This window comes from Chiloscyllium punctatum, chromosome 1, assembly GCF_047496795.1.
Source record: "Chiloscyllium punctatum isolate Juve2018m chromosome 1, sChiPun1.3, whole genome shotgun sequence".
NCBI lineage: Eukaryota > Metazoa > Chordata > Chondrichthyes > Orectolobiformes > Hemiscylliidae > Chiloscyllium > Chiloscyllium punctatum.
The window spans coordinates 45,962,101-45,989,541 of NC_092739.1; the positions used below are offsets into that span (position 1 = coordinate 45,962,101).

At 39.3% G+C, this 27,441-nt stretch overlaps 1 protein-coding gene across 1 annotated transcript in view; it reads right to left on the minus strand.

The window, feature by feature from the left end:
- Positions 1–26,885, minus strand: part of LOC140460372 (cytokine-dependent hematopoietic cell linker-like) — a 122,935-nt gene extending 96,050 nt beyond the window's left edge. Inside the window, exons 1-3 of the mRNA XM_072554911.1 lie at positions 26,819–26,885; positions 19,871–19,943; positions 4,911–4,954 (exon numbers count right to left, since the gene is read on the minus strand). Of these exons, the coding sequence (XP_072411012.1) occupies positions 4,911–4,954; positions 19,871–19,896 (70 nt within the window). The 5' untranslated portion in view covers positions 19,897–19,943; positions 26,819–26,885. The remainder of the gene's footprint in view (positions 1–4,910; positions 4,955–19,870; positions 19,944–26,818) is intronic.
- Between the last annotated feature and the right edge of the window lie 556 nt (positions 26,886–27,441).

Below are 27,441 nucleotides of genomic sequence, written 5' to 3' on the forward strand. Positions count from 1 at the left end.
TCTGAATGTCATTTGCTCTAGTGATGGGAGCTTTTTTTTTTATCTGTTAATGGTTTTGTTTATAGACTGTTTATATACACTCCCACTTCTGAGTTGGAAGGTTGTAAATTCAAAATCCCGCTCCATGGTCTTGAACCCATGACTTAGTACTAGAGGAATGCCACAAATTGCAAATACCATGTTTCAAGTAGGGTGTTAACTAAGGCCCTACTTTCTCTCTCTCAAATAGATATTACAATTGCCATGACACTATTTTGAAGAAGAGCCATGAAGCTCTACCCAGTGTCCTGGTCTATATTTACCCTTCGCAAACTTCATTAAAATATATGGTTGTTACCTCACTGCTGTGTGCAGGAGCTTGCTGCATGCTATTTAGCTGCTGCATCCTCTGTCGTAAAATAATGGCTATGTTTCACAAATGTTGTCCGAAGAGTGCTTTGGGATGTCACAATGTGATGAAGGCATTATATATAAATGCAAATTGTTCATTATGATGATGAGCAAACACCTGCAGTATCTTACCAGATGCTACCCAAGCTGCTAAGAAATTCCAGCTCTCTCTCTCTTTTGGTTTTCATATTTCCAACACTTGTTCTATTTTACAGAACAACAAATGCCTGGATGGTTTGCAAGGTCAAACCTGCAGAGCAGGTCATCATGAATGAGGTAAATGGATTGAAGGTTCAAATAGCAGGGCATTAGATGTAACTGAGATCACACAAACTAATTAACAGTTAATTGGACTGTCAAAGACTGACACCCACCATGCTCTCCTGAACCACTCCACCCTTACAGAGTTTACAGCACTCGTGAGATTGAATAAATCTGCTTACAATGTAGATTACCTGAACAGGTATACATCATTGTCACTTAGCAGTGAGCATTAACATGCTTGACTGAGTCATCAGAATGCTGCAGTAATGAGACAACATTACATTTCACTATCATTATAAAGAGTCACTCCAGGAAAATGACAATACCTTTACCATATTGATGTTTGTAATGACTACATTAGTGTGATTTTCTGATATCTGATGGTGAAGAAAAGGTAACCTGACACCAACATAAATCTGGAAAATGTATGCAGAGGAATGTAGCAATGTGGAGAAGGAAGCCACTGCACAATTCTTTGCAATCTAATAGATAATCTAGTGGTTTGCCAAACTTAGTCTGTCCACCAATCATAATTCATGGACAATGCTTATGTTAACTAGAAACAGGATTGTGGAGAGAATTCAAGTGTGCCCAATCTAAATTTAACAATATAAAATGAGTCTTAGGCAAATATTGTATTTGAATTTGAGGTGTTCTAAAATTTAAATTTTCCCTATTTTCTCAACTATCCCTGTTTATACTTTTCTTGATCTCAGCAAGCCACACATACTTAATTTCTTTGGTATATTTCAATATTTTATGTTATTTCTTATAAATCAGGTTTTAAACCCCAAATGGATTACTGTTTTTAATTATGGGCATCAAACTGCAGGAAAGATGTCATGACCTTAGATTGTGAGCAGAGGGGGCATACTAAAAAGATATCAGAAATCAAAGACTTTAGTTATTTGAAGATCCAAGAAAAACTGGGTTGTTATGCATTAGAGCAAAGAAAGGGAAATTAACTGAACATATTCAAAGTCACATAATGTTTTGACAAAATAAGTCAGAAGAACCTGTGTCAGGAAGCAGAAAGGTTGAAAACATAAAAGATAGGAATTCAAGCTAGTTGGACAAAGGCCAGAAAAGGAAAGTTATATTTTTGCAATAATTTATGACCTGGTGAGCATTATGTGAATAGGTAATGGAAACAGAGAGCAGATTTAATAATAAATTTTAAAAAGGATTTGGATCAATGTTTTAAGGCGGAAATTTTGAAGGGTGACAGGGGTCCGGGGGGGGGGACGGTGGGGGTGGGGGTGAGAGTGAGATCATTACAGTACAGCAGGCCAAAGTTACAATGAGCACAAATGACCTGCTTCTCAGCTCTGATCATGAGTGATTATTCCTAATATTTGATGCAAAATGATTGTGTATGTTATTTAAAAGTGTGAACTTACAAACATACTGGTTATGAGCAAGGGTAGGCCATTTGGCTCCTCAAACCAACTCTACCATTTAATAAGATCATGGTAGGTCCAACTGTAACCTCAAATCCATATTCCTGCCTACACTCAATAACCTTTCACCCTCTTGCTTACCAAAAATCTATCCACTTCTGCCTTAAAAATATTCACACACTGCTTCCACCAACTTTTCAGAAAGAGAGTTCCAAAGACTCAAGACCCTGAAAAAAACAAATCATCTGGTCACTGTTTTAAATCGATGATACCCATTTTGTGATACCCTTTAGTTCTTGACTTTCCCAGAAGAAGAAACACCTCTGTATTTACCCTGTTAAGAACCTTAAGGATCTAACATGTGTCAATCAAATCACCTCGTACCCTTCAAAACGTGAAATGACAACTCTCCTTAGTCTGGTATTAGTCTGGTAAACTTTCTTTGAACTGCTTCAAAATATTTGCATTCTTCCTTAAGATGACAAATATGCAGGCAGTACTTCAGTGGTCTCTTTACAGCCCCATATAACTAAAGCACAATGTCCCTACTTCTGCATTCAATACCCCTCACAATTACTCATAATATTCTGCTAGCCTTCTGAATATGTACTGTAGATTTTGTGGGTGGAATCCTGTTTGTGTAAAACTTAGTGTGGAGGCAGGCATGAATTTTCACTAGGGGCCAGGTTGGATTTTTTTAGAACAGTTACTTATTTCTCAGCCCAATACATTTGCATGAATGGGTGGAGCACAAATTTATTTTAGGCAGTCAGGACATTCTGGTCTGTCAGAACCTTTCAGGCTTCAACTTCTGTACATGATATTGAAAAGACCTCGTCAGTAATTCACTTTCTGTAGTCCAGCAGTATCACTCAACCTCCCCACCCACCCACCCCGGAGACAGCAGAGGCCAGGCCAAAAAGCAGCTTCACATGTTTGGTAGCTCCTTCCTGGGGGTTCCCCTGAAGACCGTCCAGGAGAAAAGGACAGCAACAGGAGGCCATCTGACTTGTGGATCTTATATGATGTTGCCATTGTACATCAATGGTCAATACAAAAATAAGGAGTTTATGTTTCAGTTATATAGGGCATTGATGAGACCACACTTGGTGCACTTTGTACAATACTGGTCTCCCTCTTTGATGAAGCAATTCAGTGAGGGTTTACCAGACTAGTACCTAGAATGCACAAAAACAGAAATTGCTGGTGAAACTGAACAGTTCTGGCAGCATGTGTGGAGAGAATATAGAGTATACAATTTGGGTCCAATGACCCTTCTTCAGTTCTAGAAGTAAAAGAAGTAAATTGATTGAAACTGAAGGGGTCTTCACAGGGTAAATGTGGAGCAAATATTTGTCTTATGGGAGAATGTAGAATGAGATATCACTGTTAAAAATAAGGGCACGAGCATTTAAAACATAAATTATCTGAAATATTTGGTCTCAAGAATCTTTGAGTTGCTTTGGAAGTCTTTTCCTGAGAAGGTGTTAGGAAAGAGAACATTTAAATATCTTTAAGGCAGAGGTCGATAGATTCTTGGTAAACAAGATGGTGAATGGTTATGATGGGTAGGTGAGAAAACAAATTTGAGGTTACAATTAGATCAATCAGGATTTTTTTTTGTTATCATGTGCAGTAAGATTGGTTGAAGACTGACATCTGTGATGCTAGGAATCTCAGAAGGAGGCCGAGATTGATCATGCTCTCAGCACTTCTGACAGAAAATGGAAACAAATGCTTCAACCTTTTGCACTGATCTACTGGTGGGATTATTTGAGGAGCGTTTTGCTCCCATAAGTTGTTTAGTTATTCACCCACACTGATGACTAGATGTGATGGATCGGCAGAGTTTAGAACTGTTCTGTTTGTTGTGGAATTGTTCAGCCTTGTCTGTTGCATGAGCTTCTTTCGTTGTTCGTGAAAATAGTTCTTTATTGTCGCTTCACCTGGTTTGCCACCCTGTGACCTTCATTGACCGTGTTGAACTATTGGCTTACTCTTCATGGTAGAGTGTGGCAACTGTCAACTGTTCATCAAGCTGCTCAATTCAGGGGCAACAAATACAGGTACTGACTGTGCTAGTGATACTCAAATCCCTGAAAAGAATAAATAGATTTTGAAAAATGTTTAGTCATGATTGTAGTTGAATTGTGCCACACAAAAGGATGGAGGATCTCCTCAATGTGCATACTGGACTGGAAGCCAAGTTATTGAAGAAATTTATACTCACAAGAACTTGGTGGAAGAAGTCTACCCCATGAGGTACATGCGTCATATTATATATATATTAAAAACATATAGATAATTAAATCTGCAAACTCACATACTCCCCACTTTTGTCAAATAAGATTGCTCCCATGAATGTAATCCTAGTGAACTGGGCTGTTAATGAGTATTCATGGCAGGCTACTGAGTGCAACAGAAAGTTGGGAAAGCAAACCCTGAAAAGTTCTGAGAATCAAAACTTTAACTCGTATGTGGGAAACTGAATCTTTGCATCCCACCTACCCTTCTATAGCCTTTGAGCTGGTCAGGAAGATTCTGCTGTATGAAAACACCTCTTCATTTTTCATTTTTCACTTGGTCTATCTTCTCTTCACAGATACTCTCTGATCTGCTGTTTGTTTGCCACATCTTGTATTTTTGTTTCATATTACCAATATTTATTGTTTACCTCTCCTTTGCACAAAGAGTTTATTTTCTTCAGATTACCCTGAAGCTTAACACCTAAGTATTACTTGGTGTTATTACTATGAATCTAACACATGATGTCTTCTGTGTACTGATTTTTCACAATTCATTCTATTGAAAAACATTAGACATATTTATTTTAATAAATCTGAAGTGATCACATACCTGTTGCATGGACTGTGAATCCTGCATGCTTTTGTGGCCTGGAGCTAGAGAGTAACAAGATAAATATAATTAGGACATAAACTAGAAAAATGCTAATTACTTAATGTGGAATTGTTTTATTAAAACCCAGAAATAAACAATGATCCTTTGGGAAACAACAGGTTTTGGTGGGTGTGATATCGTATCTAAAATGGGACTAATTACAAGGTGATATATGTATATATAATGGGATATCAATCTGTATCAAATGTTTGGTGTCATTGCCTGAAACAACTTCCAGCACCAAGATATTAACACTTTTCCTGGATAAGCTCCTAGCTAAAAGCAGGCATTTCTAAAATAGAAAAGAAAAAAAAATGAAGTTTTTTGTTCACACCTTCATGAGAATTCAGTTAAGAGGCAATGAAAATACATTTCAATTGACATCATACAATAGGAGTCGAGGTTGTGGTGCTGGAAAAGCACAGCAGGTCAGGCACAAAACGTTGATTTTCCTGCTCCTCAATGTTGCCTGACCTGCTGTGCTTCTCCAGCACCATACTCTAAACTCCAGCATCTGCAGTCCTCACTTTCGCCTAGTTGATCATACAATGGGATACAATTGATAGAAAGTTGTCTGTGTATAGTTATAGGTCAAGGAATGAAGAGGAAAAAAATAGATGATTATTTTCCAGTTTGGTTTGATGACCTTTGGATCAGGAAATATTTATGCAAGACTTTCTGTTAAGAGATAAAATGGATTGGGCAGTCACTGATAAATGGTCGACATTCTAAGTCTCTTTTTTGCCTTTCATGGTTTCTTATGCTTACAAGATGACACGTTGTTAGTGAAGAATTTGGGCTGACGATCTGATCTGAAATTGTAGAGGTGCTACATACGAAACCAGAACACAAAATCAACTTGTTTCTGAAGGCTGTGAGTGGTGGAATAGTTACACTTCAAACTCTGTTTTTCCAGTTAACAATAGTTAAGATCCATGGTTTCAGGAAGGTTAAGGAAGAGGGGTCTTTGAGCAATTGTTTTGGCTTGATTTGATTGAGTTCAAAGTTGTGACTTGTCCACCACTGATGAATAGAAGCCTGCCTCACCTTCATGATAATGATGGGTAAATTGAAGGGTTGTAGTTTTTAACATTCAAACAGTATGAAGCTTAAGCTGTGTAAATGGGTGCATTTTGTCTTGATCCAACTGCCCCACATTTGAAGCCCACCTAGTAGAGACCTATTAAATCTCACAGGCTGCTTTATATTACCCTCCCCAATGGAATCTGTAACTCAAATAAAGTTGGCTTGGTTATGTTTAGTTTGGGCTCTCCAAGAAAATATTTGCACTGAAGTTGTACTTCATTGTTTGCCAAGATTTTGTAATGTTATTCTGATGAGATGATTTGTTGATCACATCCCTATGTATTTTAAATTGCATGTGCCAGACTTAATTTTTGGATGAATAAAAATCCCATGCAATATTTTAAGTTTAAAAACTGAATTGGTATGAAAGAATGGTGTTTGACCACAATGCCTCGGTCAATCATAAGAGATGGTTTGCAGTTAACTGGTTGGAAGGTTGGAGCACTGCAAAAATTGCTTTGATGCATTAAAATGACTGTAGCTTTTTACCCTGCTGGGAAGATGATTCTACTTCCATTACGTGCTTTCCCCACCCCCAAGTTGAAAAGGTAGATTACATTCATTGTCCACCCACTCTCTAAATACTATATGGAAATTTTAAAAACAAAGCAGCATTTTAGTGGGCGGCATGGTGGCACAGTGGTCAGCACTGCTACCTCACAGAGCCAGAGATTCGGGTTCAATTCCTGCCTCATGCAACTGACTGTGTGGAGTTTGCACATTCTCCCCGTGTCTGTGTGAGTTTCCTCCGGGTGCTCCAGTTACCTCCCACAGTCCAAAAATGTGCAGGTTAGGTGAATTGGCCATGCTAAATTGCCTGTAGTGTTAGGTGAAGGGGTAAATGTAGGGGAACGGGTCTGGGTGGGTAGCGCTTCGGTGGGTCGGTGTGGACTTGTTGGGCCGAAGGGCCTGTTTCCACACTGTAAGTAATCTAATCTTACCAAAGAAAGTTCTGCAGTATTTCCTTTGCTGCAGGAAATGTACTTTGGTGTGGAATATATATATCAGTGTACCTACTACAGTATTTGGAAAGATGCCATGTGAACTACAAAAAAGTCCAATAAATTCTACTGAGTTAAAAATGAGTGAGATTTATAACAATAATAGTGTGAACCTTTTTCTGTGGGTATGGTAACCTTGAATTTCTCATTACCATTCTTCACTTGATTTGGAGTATAATCTTTACCCCAGGACTAGTAATCAGCATAAACCCCTGCATAAAATAATATTTTGTAAAATCAAGTTCATTTTAGAAGATATAACAATTTCTTCCTCACATCACTGCATTGCTCCTCTCAGCCTAAATGTTCCTTATCTTAAAAAAAGGATGATTTGTTGATTTGAGTGGTGATTTGTGGATATTATCAACCAGAAAGAATAATGGAATATCTTTGCAGATTAATAATGAACAATGCTGGGTGATAAATCAAACTAGGACATTAATCTTTTACAATAATGCCATAAGAAGAGCCTGTGAACAGCAATGTATGTTATTTATTTATGTGCAATTCAGTTTACAAAATAAACAACAATATCTGCAATCCCAACACTTTTTATAACTCAGCTGTTAATCTTCTCAGGATGCTTCTAATGTGGGAATTGTGACATTCTGGTTAATATTGCATTTACAGGGATGGAAATATATTGAAAGAGCTGAACAGAAACATTAGAACAGAGAAAGGGACTAGTCGAATAACAATCTCAAACTGGCTTGGAAGGCCTCCACCTGAGAACAAGATGGCGGTGTCAGCAATGTAGTTAGCATGTGGGCACGTGCACCCATCCCCTCAGTCAGCCGTATCCTTCTACCTCTGTTCTTTTCGGTGGTGTTGCGGAAGAGGTTGGAATGGGTCTCATGACGAAGGCGGTGTGGCGGTGGTTGCAATGGTCCTAGAGTAAGGACACCTAATGATGTCAGTGAGGCGGAGGCCATTCCCGGAATGTGGACTCATTGTCGCCCAGAGACCGGAATATCTTACAGTAGTTAATAAAACCTGGAGCCGTGCTTGACAGGAAGGACTGTAAAGTTGAACATCATTTCTTGTTTTTCTGCCTTTATATTTTTCTCTCAATTGAGCAGAAGATGAAGTTCTATTTAATTAATTTCTTTTTATTCATTTTGAAATCCAAAGTGACTCCAGATTGTAGCAACAAAACACCTTTCACTGTATTTTCCTAAATACAGTGCGTGTGACAATGAAACTATTCATTCATTCTGAGCTGTACAATAATAATGTCTGGATGCTTATGAACACATGAGGTGGAATGTGGGGACATGGAGATAATGGCAAACTGGAAATCCTGCCCTATTTAAATTGAAGACATAATTAGCAATTTTTAAAACCCAGTCCCTACTGAGCAGGTTTGAATGTTGGCTGTTAAGTGGGAAAGTCAGTTGTAGAAACATATAGCAGGAATCATTGTGGACTGGCCTGGCAATTGATATCCTTACAAGTATTATCCTCGTATATAATGGAACACATTTTATCTCTGGATTGTATTGATATCGACATTGCTCCGGATAAACATGATATCATGGTTTTTGTTATTTCATAGTGAAGGTTAGTGCCTATTAATTAAGTTAATTAAAATATTTTTCCAATATGGATTTGTTCAATCAGTCTTTCCCTCCAGCTGGGTTGACTCCAATTTAATCTCAGCATTTTAGTAACCCACTGACCTATTTTCTATTGTACTTTTAAGGATCATTAATTATTGGAGTCGTTTAAAGCATAACCTTGATCAGATATCTACATTTTCTTCTTGTTGCTACCAGACTGGCAATATATTACAGTGTGGCTAGATTTCTAAACAGCTGTTTTCAAAAGCACTTGCCTGAAGAAAGGCAAATATAAAAACCATTTCCACTATTGATGTTTGGATAACATGACTAGTGTTTCACTTGTAGTTGTGCTCCTGCATTGTATTTTAGACATCCTGTGATTCTCGCAATGGGAGACAAACGAAGATTGGAATGATGCAAATTGGGCTTCAGACCCTCATCTAAACTTCCAGGTGGACTTCCTGTGGAGATAGAAGAGGAGCGTATCTGTGATATTTAGATGAAGTCTCATATTGAATCTTGGATCATCCTTGACTCTCTTTGTCTGTGCAGATGCAATGAAATTTACACTCAACAGTTGAACAATCCTGCCCAGAAACCCAGTTAAATTGATGATTCTAAATCAATGACTGAAAGCAACAACAATGAAGTAGAAGCTGGAGGTGGCCATCCTACTCTACCATTGGATAAAGAATTATAGCTAATCCTATCCTTGCCTCAACTCCACTTTCTACCTGCCTCTCATAACCCTTGACTAATGTTGATCTTATTTATTTAATATCAATATATTTAGATTAGCTTCGAATATCTTCAATGACCCAGCCTTTACTGCACCCAGGCAAGAGAATTCCACAGATTAACAATGTTATAAGAGAGAAAAAAAATCTCCTAGTCTCTGTCTGAAATGGGACACCCATAGTTTTTAAACCATGTCCCTCATTCTAGACTACCCCACATCTTAGTGTGGTTACCCTGCCAAGTTTGCTCAAAATCATATATGTTTAAAAATACATTCCAATGGACGTAGGCCTAATCTGTTCAACCTTTCTTTATAAAATAATTCATTCATTCCATGAAGCAGTGAAGTGAACTCCTTCAAACTGTATTCTCTTCAACTTGTCCGTAAATGTAATCATTAATGCAGAAAAATACTCCAAGGCACTTCTCAAATGTATAAAGAGAATAAATGGAAAACGGTTCAAAGGAGGTTAATAATTCTAGTTCAAAGCACTAGATGTTAACGGGTTTTAAAATGGAGAAAATGAAGTGAAATGATAGAGAGCTTTGGCTGTTGTAATTGTCAATGAATAAGAGATGCAGCATTTGGGAGGGAATTTGAGGTTCATCAGCCTTGAGGGACAGTCTAGGGTGTGGAAAAGGAGCAAAATGCCATGAAGAGGCATGGGTGATGCACTCCAGGCCTTCCGGATGCCATGTCACTTACCAAAGGTGGCACATGACCCAACTGCTCAAAGCTCAGTTTATTTATCTGATCAGTTAAGATCCTCTTTATGTCTCAGTTGGTATTTTACACTTTTTTACTGGGAAATGGAGGCGGGGTTGGGATCTGCTTTAATGTGGGGGATGACTAGTAGATAAACCTTGCTTCCAAGAGTCCTCCAGGGATGTGGTATGGCCTGATTTTTGGACAATCTTTGACCCTGGCAATAAGGTTACCCAGCAATCACCTTCTCCAGACTGGTGCTCTAGGATTCCATTCACTTATCTTAAGGATGCTAAGCTTCCTGGTGTAGAACATCGAACATAGACAGGCATAGCACAGTACAGGTCCTTCAGCCCTTGACGTTGTGCCGACCTTTCATCCTACTCTAAGATCAAACTAACCTACATATCCTTCATTTTACAATCATCCATGTGCCTATCCAAGAGTAGCTTAAATGTCCCTAATGTATCTGACTCCACTACCATCACTGGCAGTGCATTCCATGCACCCACCACTCTCTGTGTAAAGAATTGACCTCTGACATCTCCCCTAAACCTTTTCCCAATCACCTTAAAAGTATGCTCCCTTGCGATAGCCATATCTGCCCTGGGAAAAACAATCTCTGACTATTCACTCTTTCTATGCCTTTCATCATTTTGTACATCTCTATCAAATCGCCTCTCACTCTTCACTCCAATGAGAAAAGCCCTAACTCCCTCAACCTTTCTTCGTACGACAGGCCCTCCAGTCCAGACAGCATCCTGGTAAATCTCCTCTGCACCCTCTGTAAAGCTTCCACATCCTTCCTAATAATGAGGTAATCAGAATTGAACATGATATTCCAAGTATGGTCTAACCAGGCCTTGTAGAGCTGCAGCATAACCTCTCGGCTCTTAAACTCAATCCCCCTGCTAATGAAAACCAACGCACCACAAGCCTTCTTAACAACCCTATCAACTTGGATGGCAACTTTGAGGGATATATGGACATGGACCCCAAGAAACCTCTGTTCTCCACACTGCCAGGAATCCTGCCTTTAACCCTGTATTCTGCATTCAAATTCGACCTTCCAAAATGAATCCCTTCACACTTGTCCAAGTTGAACTCCATCTGCCACTTGTCAGCTCAGTTCTGCATCCTGTCAATGTCCCATTGCAAACTACAATAGCCCTGCCCAATGTCCACCACTCCTCCAACCTTCGTGCCATCAGCAAACTTACTAACTCACCCTTCCACTTCCTCATCTAAATAATTTCAAAAAATTGCAAAGAGCAGAGGTCCTAGAATCAATCCTTGTGGAACACTACTGGTCATCAAGGTCCAGGCTGAATACTTTCCACCTACTACCACCCTCTGTCTTCAATGGACCAGCCAATTCTGTATCCAGATAGCCAGATTTCCCTGTATCCCATGCCTCCTTACTTTCAGACTCAGCCTACAATGCCTTGCTGAAATCCATGTACACCACATCCATTGCTCTACCTTCATTGTTTTGTCACATTCTCAAAGAATTCATTCAGGCTTATGGTTTTCCAAGTAATCATATATCCTGTCTCTTAGAATTCTCTCCAATACTTTGCCCACCACAGAAGTAAGACTGACTAGTCTGTAATTCCCAGGATTATCCCTATTCTCTTTCTTGAACAAGGGAATAACATTTGTTACCCCCCAACCATTTGGCACTACTCCAGTGGACAGTGAGAACACAAATATCATTGCCAAAGGTGCAGCAATCTCTTCCCTCACTTCTAGTAGTAGCCTTGGGTCTGGCGCAGGGGACTTATCTATCCTTACGTTTATTCAAATATTCAGCACCTCCTCCTTAGCAACAGCCTGTTTGAACACATAAGTCCGTTTTACGCTGTCCTCATAAACGACAAGATCCCTCTCAGTATTGAATAATGAAACAAAGTATTCATTAAGGACCTCCCCTACCTCTTCCGACTCCAGGCACAAGTTCCCTCCAGTATCCCTTATTGGCCTTACCCTCACTCTGGCCATCCTCTTGTTCCTCATGTAAGTGTAGAATGCCTTAGGGTTTTCCTTAATCCTACCCTCTAAAGCTTTTTTCATGCCCCCTTCTAGCTCTCCGAAGTCCAGGACTTCAGTTCCTTCCTGGCTACCTTGTAATCCTCTAGAGCCTTGTCTGATCCTTGCCTCCTCATCCTTAAGTAAGCTTCCTTCTTCCTCATGACTAGATGTTCTACATCCTTGTCACCCAAGATTCCTTTACCCTACCATCTCTTCCTCAGTGGGACAAACCTGTCCAGCTCTATCAGCAAGTGCTCCCTAAACAACCTCCACATTTCTGTCATGCATTTTCCTGAGAATATCTGCTTCCAATTTAAGTGTCCCATTCCTGCCTAATAGCTTTGTAATTCCCCCTCCCTGGATTAAATACTTTCCCATACCTTCTACTGTTCCTCTCCATGACTATTTGTAAAGGTCAGGGAGTTGTGATCACTATCACTGAAATGCTCTCCCACCATGAATTCTGACACCAAGCCAGGCACCAAATCTAATATGGCCTCTCCTCTAATTGGCTTATCTACACATTGAGTCAGGAATCCTTCCTGGACACAGCTGACAAAACCACTCCATCTGCACTATTTGAACTAGGGAGGAAGTTAAAGTCACCTATGACAACAACCCTGTCACTTCTGCCCTTTCCAAACTCTGCCTCCCAATCTACTCCACCATGTCTCTGTTACTACTAGGGAGTCTGTAGAAAGCTCCCAATAAAGTTACTGCTCCTAGAGATGTAGCACTTGCTGTGGCCACCTCTAGCAATGGCTCTGCTGAGCAGCCGTTTTGCAGAGACAAGACAATGAAGGTTATGAGGGTCAACTTTTAAATAGAGAGATGATCTCAGCTTTGACATGCCAGGACTTCAAAAGAGTTGGTTCAGCCTGAAATGGCAGTTGGGAATGGTGTTGAATTCAGCTGGGGCTGCAATCAGTGGCTTAACTCTCCCGAATATTTTCTGTCTGAAACCAACTATCAAGCAATTATTCTGACAACACTTAGCAATGGACAATTTGAGGAAGGTTGCCAATACATTGAAGTGGGTACCATCAGCATACAAGAGCAGACTGATCATATCTACAGATGATGTTACCAGGGAATAACTGTGGATTAGGAAAAGCAAGATACCGAGGATGGATCCTTTGGAATTCTCTAAGTGATAATAAGAATCCTCATTCATAAGTAAGAATAGAACTATGTAGCAACTGTCTTACTGAGCTGGGCAATGAGGGGCTTTGGAGGAGAATGTGGTTGACCATATAAAAGACTGCAGAAAGATTGAGGAAATCAAGGAAAGGTAATTTTATCAAGTCATATTCACATGGAATATCATCTATAACTTAAGTTAAGGCCACTTTGCAAAGGGCTTGGTTTAGTGTTGAGCATGAGGGAGCAACTTAGTGTCTTTTGGCATTGGATGGCACACAGTGCCACACTTACTAAGAGCGAGACATGAGAAATACTGTCTGCCTCCCATTTTGCCAGGGCCATGACAGTATTGGCATTAATACAATTTCTCAATACGCCACCTGATCCTGACCACCACAACAACCAACTCTCAATGCCCATCAGAGAAACGGCTTATTTTTATCATTGGCCATTACAGAGACACACTATATAGTTTGATTCTCCTTTGGAGCATGGTGACTATGAAAGTAGTTTCCAATCATTGCAACTATGTATTTATAAATAAACGTAATTAGGTAGATTAAGTTTTCACTTACTACTCTTACAGTTATGTCATTTGTCTAAGAATTTCAGCTACATGCTTTTCAATTACAGTTTAAAGCAATTCTATTGGCCCTGTTTTGTTTTAAAGTTCCATGCTGTGGCCAATTCTATTGAGGAACTAAGAAACTCAAAAAGATAAAAATTGTAAACCCATTCTTTTTAGTCGTATTTCTGCTTTTGCTACAAGCAGCAAACCAGAGTGATCTTTGTCTTGCAATTAAATAGTATGGTTAATCTCATATCTACTAAGTGGTTTCTCTTTTGATTGGTTGCAAACTTGTAATCAAGAACTGAGATCACAACCACAATCAGTTCAACAGGAAGTTACAGCAAATTTGCACAGTTATAAAGGGAAGTAAGGTAAAAATGTAATTCAAAGGCAAATCAATCACTGTGAGATGTGCTTAACACATTATACTACCATATGCAAGTTCACAAGATAAACCATGGATGAGTAAGACAATTTGGTGCATCGATAACTATCTATCTAGAAAAACGCCACAATTTTTCAATCATGGCATTGGACTATGTCTTCTATTAGTCCTTCTATTAGTCCATTGTTATCTCGATTACACAAATGGGAAGTAGGGAACATGATAATATTGGTAAAGCAGGATACATTTTGAGTACTGTCATAGTACAGGTTATTCTGTTATAATGCTTGTTTTGTCAATGTGAATTTGCTGTAACATGATTGACGAATTGGGACGCTGTTTCTACAATACAAATTTTTAAAACAGCACCAACACTTTAAGCACGGTTTCTAAAGTACGATTTTTCTATAAGGCGGGGTTGCACAAGAACACAACCATCATGTTATAGAAGAATTGGGTGTATTATTTTATTGATGACATCACAACACCAAACCAAGCCTGACCCTCAAAACCCCAACAGACATCCCACCTTTTCGGTAAGAAGTCTTTTCCTTGTCCCCTATTTGAGCAGTTATCCATCTCTGCCTGTCTATCTATTCCACAAGTTAGTGATTGTATGAAGATGAGTTTCTTGATATTGCTCATTTATGTTTTTTTCAAGATAAAAACTTTGTTCTTTGTCCTATTGTTGTGGTTTAGATTGAAAGAATGAATTAAATCTTTAAATACAGTTTATAAACACCTCTATAAAAATCACCTAATTTGTGTTCTTTCAGAGTTAAAATGTTAACTTCTTCTCTCGTTCATAGTAAGGCACCCTTCAGTTGCTCACTTTTCTTCCTATGTACAAGTTATGTAATAATTTGGAGTTTTGTACAAATGTTTTTATTATGGGCCCAAAGCGTTACTAAACCTAACAACAGCAACACATTGTTGTCAAATACCAGATAATGTGGTTTACTTGACAGTGAATGAAAAGAATAGCACCTGTAACAGTCACTGAATTTTTCAATATGGAGATAGACAAGGTTGCAATGACATTGTCAGATTGAACTTGTCCCACATTTACTATGACTGAAAGTGATATTTTGACAGTGATATTTTTGTAGCTTGATTCTTTGAACCACATTTTTGAAACATTTTTTATTGTAATAGTCATACTAAATGTGGTCCTAAAGATTCAACAACATAATTTTAGTACAACACAAAATGGTTGTTTGCTGGATGGAAAGAGGGTGAAATTGTGAGAAGGAAATGACCAAACAAAAAAGAGAACATGTAAACACAAATGAGACAGACTGTATCTGCACACACGGAACCTTGTTAAAAAGGAGCAAGTCACTACAGTTTGAATGCTGTAATCAGGGTAGGGATCTTGTGATAACCCCAAAGCCCCACTATCCCCTTAGGGTTAAGTTGAGGCTGAGAGCACTGCATCAATGGGGAAGTTAAATTCCCACAATTGTATTATGCAGAAACAACAGAAAGATAGAAGAATCAGATGTATGAGAGATCCATGGCTGCAGTTGGAAGGGAGGATAGACTGGTCAGCTATCTATGGGAGTTGCAAAACAAGAAGGTTTGACCATGCAATCTTGTCTGCCTTTCTAGAAACCAAGAAACCAATCAAATTATGACTATACATTATAGTGATATTAATTTATAAGCAATTGGACTTTGGTCAATATAAATATTGTTTGGAATATATGCAAGTATACATTGAGCCGTTGATATCCAGAGTAGACCTAAACAGCAAGAGTTAAGTAGTGGACTCAGGGAAGGGGATAGACCACAGATATTGGTGATTACCCACAGATGGGTAATTAAAGATAAACAAATAGCGACATGTGAATGTATTGGTCTCCAAGTAAGTAATGCAGGAAGTATCTTTGAAGGAAAGATAGGTGCATTTCATCGTTGAAGGAGCAGATTCAGTGAGTGAGGCAGATCATGAACCCAGGAATCCCCCTGTAAAACCACCTCCATAAAGATGATATGTGGCATACCAGGAAAAACACTTGATAAAATATGGTAAATTGCGGAATTATGGAAAATGGTTAAAGGGAGGGATGCCATCATTGATGAAACTGTTAGAGGAGGAGAGAAAGGATAGGAATGGTGAACTTGATATATACAAGGTAGAAAAAGAAAATTAGTGTCGATGACCACAGTTTGTAGATTGTCAGTCTGAATAATCAGAGACAGTGGGCAGATGTAAATGTGTTTCAAAGGCAGCGTGCAGAGTACACAGAGAGGTAGTTTGCAAATGTAATGGCTGCATTTCAATGACTAGTGGATGAACTTGGTGGTACTAGAAAGGACATACCTGGTAATGTAGTAGGGAGAACATAGCAAGATTAAAGACTATATTCAAAATTAATAATTTGAATTACAATTCTAGAGGTTGAGATGGCAATTGCTTCTGCAATGGGAGGAGGCATAGTAGAGACTGTGGTAGTAACAGAGAAGTAGTGAGGGAAACAAGGAAAATGGGGGTGGACAAAATCCAGGAGCATCTATGGGATAACCACCCCCAGCAAACAACCCCACCACCCCAGATGGCCCTCAGCCAGCAGCAATATCCGGTACCAATGCTTGAAAGTAACACCTTCCCACTCCACCTCACTTGTTTGAGATAGATCAGATGGGCTATTTTGCATGGACTACAGGATGAGGAAAAGAATTGCTCTTCACAGTGTATTGAGGTAATCAGAGCTTCACTTTAACCAGCTACCACAGTCTGACTAGGTCACTTTTAGAAGAAAGCATTAAGTCTGTACAGAGAGCAGAGTAAGACAGACAAAATAAAGTTGTTTTTGAATGGAATAAACTTGAAAGTGAAAACACTGGCAGGGCTCAAGTTGGCAGGGACTATGGATGATAGCTGGATTTGCTCAGTCAAAGGTATTGGAACACTTAAGAGGACATGCTTGTGGGTCTGCATCCTGAGAGAAGGGAAATGTTCATGGGTGGTTGTAGCTTGGTGGTAGAAGGAAAGTGAAGGAATGGCGATGAGGATTACAACTCTGACAGAGGAGTTCAATTATCTGTGAAGTTACTGTCTATCATGCCCATCCTACAGGCCAAGTTGACAACGGTAGCCTATGTGGTTAGCACCCCAAGACTTCCTGATGCCATGATTGAATAGTTGGGATTCAATGTTCACCTTCAACTCCTGAACTGAGTATCTTGCTGGATTAGTGGTGCTGGAAGAGCACAGCAGTTCAGGATACAATAAATGACATTGGTGGATGTGCAGGTGAAACTTTGATGGATGTGGAAGGCTCCTTTAGGGTCTTGGATAGAGGTGAGGGAGGAGGTGTGGGCACAGGTTTTACAGTTCCTGCGGTGGCAGGGGAAAGTGCCAGAATGGGAGGGTGGGTCGTAGGGGGGTGTGGACCTGAATCCGTTGCTCCCGATGCGGTCTCCTCTACATTGGGGAGACTGGGCGCCTCCTAGCAGAGCGCTTTAGGGAACATCTCCAAGACACCCGTACCAATCAACCAAACCGCCCCGTGGCCCAACATTTCAACTCCCCCTCCCACTCTGCCGAGGACATGGAGGTCCTGGGCCTCCTTCACCGCTGCTCCCTCACCACCAGACGCCTGGAGGAAGAACGCCTCATCTTCCGCCTCGGAACACTTCAACCCCAGGGCATCAATGTGGACTTCAACAGCTTCCTCATTTCCCCTTCCCCCACCTCATCCGAGTTTCAAACTTCCAGCTCAGTTACTGCCTCCTTGACTTGTCCGACCTGCCTATCTTCTTTTCCACCTATCCACTCCACCCTCTCCTCCTTGACCTATCACCTTCATCTCCTCCCCCACTCACCCATTGTACTCTATGCTACTCTCTCCCCACCCCCACCCTCCTCTAGCTTATCTCTCCATGCTTCAGGCTCACTGCCTTTATTCCTGATGAAGGGCTTTTGCCCGAAACGTTGATTTCGCTGCTCGTTGGATGCTGCCTGAACTGCTGTGCTCTTCCAGCACCACTAATCCAGTATTTGATTTTCAGCATCTGCAGTCATTGTTTTTACCCTGAGTATCTTGCTGTCTGGGCCAGGAATGGTTTTACAGGTTGTTCTGCTATAACATGTGTTTCGTTAACACGAATTTGCTGTAACGCGATTGACGAATTGGGGACACATTTTCTCGAGTGCACACTTTTAAAATGTATGTGTGCTAATATGCGATTGCAATACCAACACTTTAATCGCTGTTTCTAAAGCATGATTTTTCTATAATGTGGGGTTGCACAAGAACACCAGCATGTTATAGAAGAACCTCCAGTACATTAACAGAAGGGAAGTCTCTGTTTGCAACACTCATATTGAGAATGATGTTAGATGGATCTGTATGACAATAATACGTCCGTAAAGTGAAGGCCCACTCCAATTACAAATTAGATGGGAAGGTAACAAAAAAGTAGACGAGTTAACAAAGGAATGGGCTGAAAATGGTAACCCCTGGTACCCTTATGAATCAGGAACATTGGCAGCTATTACAGATAAACATCCAGCATCTATGCTGCTGCATCTAGATTTAAAGAATGTACAGCACAAAGACATGATTCCTCAGGCAGTAATTCTGAGGAAGAAGAAAGGGGAATATGTGAAACCTCTATGGCAAACAAGTGTTGGAGGAAACACTTATATTCATGCTGCTCTGGGAGAAGCTTTCATATCCCAGTTACCTAAAGATGTGTCAGTAGCACCATTTATTTCTGTGAAGCTTATTCCAAGTGATTGCTATAATTTTGATGTTCACCCTGATGCTCTGAGTTTTAGGGTAAAACTATTCCATTGAAGCTATCACAGACAACTGGGAGAATAGATGTGAAAATTCAACCCTTTCAACCTCAGGCAGGAAATTGCAATGTGAGGCTGAGATGTAATAAGACAAACTTTTGAATACACGGCAGTCAGAATTAGAGTAGAAATCATTTACTTCTAATAACTAAACTCTGAAGTTGATTTTAGCTGGCATCTAATTATGGTGTTGCTTGTTGCTTTAACAAACAAAGTTTTGGAATATATGTGGAAAGGCAGATTTCACATTGTCTTGCCCTACTGCATCCTATAATAGGTCTAATTTTATCAGTAAAGGTGCTCTGAAATGTAACATGTTTCAGAGTGTTTTTTCATTTAAAACTTGCTTAACTGAACAGTAGATGCATAATCATATTTTAGCTTTTCTGCCATAATTCTTCTGATTCTGTTGGGAAGATTATGTCTTGTCAGTCTGCTACACTTGGCAGGAGAACACAACAGATAGTTTCAATGCAGTTAAAAAATTTTGGGCTGCTGGGTGTAGGGAATAGATATAACATAATTTCTAGTTTGCCAGCAGTACAGGTGTATCTCATTGCACTCTGCTCTGCTGTGTTTGCAGATTTTAGATTAAGTGTTGGAGCACTGAAGGATGGCATCAATCTGAAGCCTGAATTAATCTAAAATTGCAGAGTGGTCTGACCACTAGAGAGACAAGAAAAGACATTGGAAACATTAAAAGGAGAAAAGGGGAACAATTTGATGGAAGAAATAACTTAAAACATTTCAGTGTTGTTCCTCTTTAATTTACATCATCTCCAAACCGTGAGTTTTATAAGTCGATACTATTGTCTCAGAACAATTATGGCAGGTTCATTTGGATAAATATCACTGTCAAGTCTGCTTAAGTGAGATGTTCCTTACCGGTTAATGGGCACAGCTGGCTTCATTCCTTCTCCGTCAACCAATTTATCCTGCAATGGGTTTTTCAAAGTGCCTGGTAGGAGTTTCAAAAAAGAACATTCTGAGGAATTGCATATGTTTTTTAAACTACATTCCCAGACAAACTTGGGTTTAAATTTAACTAAGATAAAATAACAAATCAAAAGAGAAAACAAACATTCTAGATATAGCTTTCATCTATTGCAACTTGTCTTTCATTGTTTTTCTGTTTAGGAATAAAGATATTCAATCATTGTAAACATTATAGATTAAAAAAAAGTTCAGCCTTTCTCACGCTGCATTTCCACCTCCAATTAATGAAGCAGACACGTAATTTTACACATCAGCAATGAACCAGTATTGCTGCTTGCCTCAATCAAAATGATATGGGTTCAAATCCACCTTGAATGAAAAGGTGTGACACTTCAGTGCAGTTGCTGAGGGAATACTGTATTCACAAAGATATCATCTTTTAGATAAATCGAGGCCATGCCTTTTTTCTGGTGAAGATCCCAAGGTAGTATTTGAAGAGCAGCAAGGTCTTGGCTGATATTTATCCCTTCACGAATGTCACTAGAAAATAGATTATCTGTTCATTACCTCAGCTTTTGTGAGACCCAAAAGTGCACAATTTGACTGTCACATTTTCTATCTTGCAGCAGTCAATGTGCTTCAAAAGCACTTCAGTGGTGTAAAGTGTTGCTATATCGTGAAACTCTGAGAGGCTTTCATTCTTTACATCACAGGATTGGGATCAGGTAGAGATCCTCCTCAGCTAGCAAACAAGAATAATTTTTCTTTTAGTTTTTTTAAATTCAAGCTTTTGCAAAGCCATCAGCAATAGAGGCCAACACCATACTCCTACACGAGAAATTCTGCTTAAGTGTCAAAATAACCTTTTTCCTCTTCCAATATCTAGGAAATTAAACAATACATCTTTTCTCTCCAGAAAAAACTATTTACATAAATAATGCATGAAAAGTGAATTCTCCTTTGCTGCCACCTAACTCAGAATATATATTCTTCCCAATCCATAACAGAGTACAGGAGGTGTCCATGTGCTAATGCTGCTTGAGAACAAAATTAACATAAAGCACACTGGACTGTTAAATGTTCATTAGACTAGTGTGATCTAATATTAGAATTAGATTAAATAAATCAATTTCAATTTCAATTAGCTACCTGCTAAGTAATTGCTAGTACATTATCAATGAAAAAGATGTAGTTTGTGAGCTATCCAAAATGAACAGCTGATTGTAATTCTTTAACATGTGTCATAAATATTGTGGCACATCCATGTTAAAGGTAGTTCAATAATTATTGTTTCTGAAGCTTTCTCCACACTTTAATTCCTTGATTCCTTGATTTCAACTCTGAATCCCTAATGTTTAATTATGGGGATGATGAATGAATAAATCTAGGCCTATTATTTTCATATGCTGTGAAGTACATTAATTCAGAATTTGAATTGTGCAGCATCTGCATGTAATAGTTAATAGGAGCATTAAATCTATTAGAATTTAACAATTTTGTTAATGCTGGTGAGCTATCTACAAAGTATCACAACATATTGACAACCAAGCCTCGTTGATTTGAATCTTCTTGTCCAAATGCTTGTTTTAGAATTTGGCATGATATAATTTCAACTCATTTGTTGGTGTGGGAAATCCTCAATATATTCATAGAGTCTCTTTCCCAGCTGCAATTGTTGCAGCATTCTGTGGTCTGATTGTGTTTTTATGAATGATACTGAAAACCACTAGCTCCTACCGTTAATCATGTCTATTAAAACAATTTACGATGAAATAAAGGCAGTCAGATTTTCACATAGGTGGAAAAAGTCGAGAGTACCATGCTATTTTGTTATTCAGAGTGCTGGGCTAACAAGTGGCTCAAGGTTATTTGTTCCATTGCGGTTATTGAACCAGTGGGCTTCATATTTCCTTTTTTATCAGATCACTATTCTTGCTTTAGCTGATAATGATCAGTTACATTTTCATCAGCACTGCAGTCATTTAGCTGTCATTACTCTCCACCTCTATTTGCCAGTGCAACCCCAGCTTCAACAGTTACTTTGACCCTTTGATTGTTCCCAGTGAATACTGTAATTCATTGGCAGTAGATTTCTTTTCTCACCTCTGCCATCTATTATCAGTGCGTTGATTTTCTCTCAGATCTATGGGTCACAATTTAAATATGATGCAATTTCATTTGCATTGAAAGCTGTACTGTAAACTTTGTTCCTAGTCATTAAGTTTCTTTGTTGAAGGAAAAGGACAAATGATTTACAGCAATTCTGTAACAAATGGTCCATTTGTGTTTATGCAAAGTACACATATTTAGTTCAGCATTCTTTTTGAATACCATTTATAAGAATGCAATTGCATATGAGAAAATCCAACTGGCACTATCAGCTTGGATCAGTTATAATGCTATTGCCCCAACCAAACGTTTGCAGATTCTGGCTCCAGTACACAATTTAGATTCATATTTTAGAGTGACCAATGGAATGTGGCATTATTAGATATGAAGTATTAAACAGAGGTCCAATTCACCAATAGGCATCATCTGACCAAAGACAAAGCAGTTCTTTGATGTCCAGGCCAATGGTTACACCTCAACCAGACTTCCCCATTTATCTCATTTACCGTTTACAGCATTTTTAAAATATCAAGCTGGCTGCTGGAATTGGCCTGCTTAACAACAGTGTTTCCATTTCCATTGTAATCCCTCGGGTGAAGGAATTGTCATATGAGGATAGGTTAAGGAGTTTGGACCAAAACTCATTTGGGGTTGAGAAAAATTAATGATAATTTTCACATTTAAGATTGCAAGGGCAGATACGGAGAGATACAGTATGGAAACAGACCCTTCGGCTGAACCAGTCCATACCGACCCTCCACAGAGTAACCCATCCAGACCCATTTCCCTCTGATGAATGCACCTAACACTTTGGGCAATTTAGCATGGCCAATTCACCTGACCTGCACATTTTTGGATTGTGGGAGGAAACTGAAGAATCCGGAGGAAACTCACACAGACACAGGGAGAATGTGCAAACTCCACACAGACAGTTGCCTGAGGAAGGAATTGAACCCGGATCTCTGGCACCATGAGGCAATAGTGCTAACCACTGTGCCACCCAAGAGAAAGGGATTTAGATTCTTGAGGTATAGGCCCAGTTCTGGGATTATGAGACCAGGACAGGCTGTACCCAGCAGGATTAGTTAGATTACTTACAGTGTGGAAACAGGCCCTTCACCCCCAACAAGCCCACACCGACCCTCCGAACAGCACCCACCCAGACCCATTCCCCTACATTTACCCCTTCACCTAACACTACGGGCAATTTAGCATGGCCAATTCACCTATCCTGCACATTTTTGGACTGTGGGAAGAAACTGGAGAACCAGGAGGAAACTCATGCAGACACTGGGAGAATGTGCAGACTCCACACATACAATTGCCTGAGGCAGGAATTGATCGCGGGTCTCTGGTGCCAGAAGGCAGCAGTGCTAACCACTGTGCCACTGTACCACCCATTGGTTCTCCTGATGTGTGTATCTTGAAATGGGGACACAATTTACAAAGAAGGAACTTCTCAAATAAGATAGAGATGAGGAGAAATTTCTCCTCTTAGAAGTCCAGAATGTTTGGAATTCTCTACCCAAAAAGGTGGTAAGGAAAAGGTGGGAAAAAAAGGTGGTAAGGAAAAGCCAGGGAACTGTAGACCGGTGAGCCTGACATTGATGGTGGGCAAGTTGTTGGAAGGAATCCTGGATTTACATATATTTGGAAAGGCAAGGATCCATTAGGGATAGTCAACATGGTGTTGTGCGTAGGAAATCATGTCTCACAAACTTGATAGAGTTTTTTGAAGAAGTAACAAAGAGGATTGATGAGGGGCAGAATGGTGGAAGTGAGCGATGGACTTTAGTAAGGCGTTTGACAAGGTTCCCCATAGGACACTGGTTAGCAAGGTCAGATCTCATGAAATTTGGGAGAACTAGCCATACAAAGCTGGCTCAAAGGTAGAAGACAGAGGGTGGTGGTGAAGAGTTGTTTTTCAGACTAGAGGTCTGTGACCAGTGGTGTGCCACAAGGATCAGGGCTGGGTCCACTACTTTTCGTAACTTATATAAGTGATTTGTATGTGAATCTAGGAGGTATAGTTAGTAAGTTTGCAGATGACACCAAAATTGGAGGTATAGTAGACAGCAAAGAAGATTACCTCAGTGTACAATGGATACAATGGGCTGAGGAATGGCAGATGGAGTTGAATTTAGATAAACACAAAATGCTGCATTTTGGAAAAGCAAATCAGGGCAGGACTTCGACACTTAATGGTAAGGTCCTAGGGTGTGTTGCTGAACAAAGGGACTTTGGAGTGCAGATTCATAGCTCCTTGAAAGTAGAGTCACAGGTAGATAGAATAGTGAAGAAGGCCTTTGATATGTTTGCCTTTATTGGTCAGAACATTGAGTACAGGAGTTAGGAGGTCATGTTGCGACTATACAGGAGTTTGGTTCAGCCACTTTTGCTATTCTGGTCTCCTTACTATTGGAAGGATGTTGTGAAACTTGAAAGGGTTCAGAAAAGATTTACAAGAATGTTGCCAGGGTTAGAGGATTTGAGCTATAGGGAGAGGTTAAATAGGCTGGAGCTGTTTTCCCCAAGGGGTAGCCTTATAGAGGTTAATAAAAACATGAAGGGCTTGGATAGGATAAATAGACAAGGTCTTTTTGCTGGGTTAGGGAAATTCAATTAGAGGGCATAGATTTAGGGTGAGAGGCAAAAGATCTAAAAGAGACCTAAGGGTCAACGTTTTCATGCAGAGGGTGGCGTGCATACGGAATGAGCAGCTAGAGGAAATGATGGAGGCTGGTACAATTGCAGCATTTAAAAGGCATTTGATGGGTATATGAATAGGAAGGGTTTGGAGGGATATGGGCCATTTGCTGGCAAATTGGCCTAGCTTAGTTGGGATATCTGGTCGGCATGGACAAATTGGACCGAAGGATTTGTTTCTGTGCTGTACATCTCTATGACTCTACAACTAAGAATGAAATTGCACTGCGAAATTCCAATCCTTAAAAACGAGCATGGTAAATGAGACTGTTGCAGATTACAGATTGAATTAAAGAAACTCTCTCATTATTGTGTGTATGGAGCAAACGTAGAAATTAATCTTACAGGCAGATTCATAGGAGGCCTGACAAATAATGAAATCCAGGTAAAGCTTTTGATTAAATGCACAAGGTGTTCTGGAAGGAAGCCTGCAAGGAGGCCACTGCCATAGAAATAACAACAACAGGTGGTGCCAAAATGCAAGTGAGTTCTCTTCCTGCATCAGCAATGCAGGTCCTCCAAATGCTAACAGGATGCAGGCCACAGCAGCCAAGTTCACAGACTCGAACTCAGAAATGTAGATCCTAATCTTGTCACAGTGGTCACCAACCACTTAAACCCCCACTTCCAGTCAAAGTGTGGGAAATTCGGACTTATGCAGATGACATGCAGGAGTAAACAGATTAAGGGAACTCCAGGTTACAGCCATGCACCAGGTCCTCAAATGCTCATAGGATAAAAATGGAAACAAAAGTTGATACTATTGAACGCGATGTTTAAGAATTTTGCTCAGTCAGCGAGCAAGAGGAACAGCTCATGGAGAATGAGAGTAATGGGATTGAGGATGTAAGTCCAGCATTCACAGTAGCAGTGAAACTTGTCAACCCACAATTTACTTTTATCTTTGATACAACTGTAGCAGTTTCTCCTATCTCAGAAAAGAAAGTAATAAAGTTACCAAGTCATATTCCCTTGAGTAAAATTGGTATGAAACTGGCTAGTTATTCTAATAACAGGATTGTAGTGTTGGATTGAGTCTGTGCTATTATGGAACATGATTCTATTTCTTTTTCCTTGCCATTGTTAGTGATAAGAGGGTACAAACATAGGAATTGACATCAGATACAGTTAGATTGGGGTAAAGTATTTATAATAGAAATCGATAGGAGTATGTTTGTCACGAGGAACTATGAAGAGAGCAGAAATTGGTTTTTGAGCAAGGAGGACCAAATTATTAAATTTGACATCTCAAGGCTGAAAATAAGACAAGGGAAATGCACAGCCAATATTTTATAAGGCTAGGCCAGTGCCTTATCCACAGTTGAAAGCAGTTAAGTAAATACATGGATGGAAATTGTGAAAAGTTGGTGAAAGGTTGTGAATTGTGCCTCAGAATGAAAAATGATTCAACTATTCCATGTTCAAACACTCAAGAATGTGGGTATGATGACATGGTGATTTTGTTTTTGAGACAGAGTGGGAAGAGTACCTTGTTTTTGTTGTTGAATTTGCACCCAAAACCTTGAGTGCCAAAGCTTTTCAGGTTGGGGTTACCAGAGGATAATCATGCACAGTTTACACCAGAAGAATTTCCAAAATTAAGAATAAAGACAAACAATCTCATATCATTATCATTCAGTATTTGGATGTGTTGCAAGAAGAGGTGTTCACATTGTAAAGAAGTTGCTGCTGGCTAATTTACTAGATGATAATCTAAGCAAACATTTCCACTTTTCTCTTCAAATTCATATTCAATAGCTCTTGAGTCCAGAGCAGCCCTAAAGTACTATACAACAAAATCCTCTTCATTAGATCAACTAGCTGGAGAAGTAGGCAAATATATTACACGGAGATGTAGGCCAATATATGAGGGAAAGATTAAATTGCACTATCAAGAAACTAAACCTTAAATATATTCTGCTGAACATCATTGCCAAAGCAATTTGATTCCAAAACACCTAGCACTGCTTTATCTATATGCATAATGATAACAATTAAAGATTCCAATGTGTCTTGTACAGAAAAAGGTAAAGCATTAATAATTCAATTAAAAAAACATGAATATTAATTGTCAATGCTTACCTGTGACAGTCTCTTGAGGTTATCCCTCTCTCATTTTTGACTGATTAAACAGAAAATCATCTTATAGACACTTTGTTACTGGAGAGACATTATTAATGTAGATACAGGAAAGAATGAAACTCGCCCCTGTGTTTTATCATTCCTTGGTCATTTCCTGTTGCTGACAGAATAGCCTCTTGCTTTTGATCAGCCTCGACTCATAAGTGACTGAGGTCACAAAAACACCCACTTTACAGAACAATTTCTCAATTCCTCATAAAGGAAAGTCCAAATAAAAGATTCAAACCTTGTTTTATTTTTAAATATACAAACATCAGTCAATCTCACTTTAATTTCACCTTTTGGAAAAATTGTTTGGAGCAGTTAACTTCGATGACATTTTAAAAAGGTATTGAAAGTTCTTTAAGCTTTTGTGCAAAATTAATCGCAGCACTATTACAAAACTCCACTGGAAATTTGAATTAAAATATATCACCAATAGTACGAAATCTGATTTCTTAAACTTTAAAGAAAAAAATGCTATAGTTCATTTTTTGGTATCTCTTGACTTTTCTACTTGCAGCCCACTTCCTTTTTAACTCAAACAATGATGTAATGCTATACTCTTCATTAGAACTGCACCT